Raw genomic sequence first — 1,069 nt, forward strand, 5'->3', positions numbered from 1 at the left:
GACTGGCCGGTTCCGTCGAACCAAAAGGACTTACGTAAGTGGCTTGGCTTAGCCAACTACTTGCATAAGTTCAGCGAGAATTACGCTGATATGGCTTGGCCACTGTCCAATCTCCTTAAGAAGAATGCACCTTGGTGCTGGGACGTCCTTCATGACGACGCCTTCAAGGCTGTTAAGGAGAGCCTCCTTAAGGCACCCATCTTGGCGCTTCCGGGCCCGTATCGTCCGTTTATCGAGAAAACGAACCAAGGCTGTATGAACTGGTTCACTCTTTATTACAAAGATGACCCTAGAACCAGGTAAACCGATATACCGAGTTCATAAACTGGTACTTGAAACGTCCGACCTGATAAATCGGTTTACTGAGCTCTTCACGTCGCAGATTCGCTCGGCAGATGTTTTATAAATACTTTAGTATTGCAAAAATTATGTATTTTTGAGAAGCTAATATAAATATCGCGGTAATTAGAACGGGAAAAGATATACCATCACTGCCACAAATGTCATACAATGCTTGCCTAGGTTATTGTGGCCAAAATGCAAATACCTGAAATAAAAAGAACTAATTTCCGATGGCTTATATTGTTATTCTTTATTTTTCCTAGATGAAGCTTAAGCTTACGTGTAATTCTCAACTTCGTGCCATCTGTAGTAGTGTTATTGGATGTCGCTCTTGGGTTCGATAGTGGATTTTGCTTGTCGAGGAATCAGGGAGTAGCAGCCACGAGTTGCACGAGTTTGATGAGCCAGATCACCTACACACCACTAAGTTAGACCACCAGCCCAGCACATACCTAGGCCATGTAGAGCTGAGGGAAGCGCGTTGGCGTCTCTTCTTCCTCCACCATCGCCTTGTCCTGCACAGTCATCGCCAAACGTTGCAACTTGCATCGCTGTGCACTGGCCTTCCTCTCCTTTGTGATGAAAAGCGAGTCATTCGACAGTACCAACAAATCGGCCACGTAGACCCTCCGAGCTTCAATCGTCGCGTTTAGTGCGTCAGACAACGCCGATCGCACTGCATTAATCGTCTCAAGAACTTCAACCTCCAGCGCCATCCTTCGGGGAA

The 1,069-nt window shown here is 46.3% G+C and overlaps 1 protein-coding gene across 1 annotated transcript in view; it reads right to left on the reverse strand.

Moving 5' to 3' along the window:
• Positions 1-794: 794 nt before the first annotated feature.
• PPTG_12519 (hypothetical protein) overlaps positions 795-1,069 on the reverse strand; it is a gene marked incomplete at both ends in the record, with an annotated part of 3,472 nt that continues 3,197 nt past the window's right edge. Inside the window, one exon of the mRNA XM_008908558.1 lies at positions 795-1,059. Coding sequence (XP_008906806.1) covers positions 795-1,059 — 265 coding nt within the window. The remainder of the gene's footprint in view (positions 1,060-1,069) is intronic.

The sequence above is a fragment of the Phytophthora parasitica genome (assembly GCF_000247585.1).
Source record: "Phytophthora parasitica INRA-310 unplaced genomic scaffold supercont2.30, whole genome shotgun sequence".
In the NCBI taxonomy this organism is placed as follows: Eukaryota; Oomycota; class Peronosporomycetes; order Peronosporales; family Peronosporaceae; genus Phytophthora; species Phytophthora nicotianae.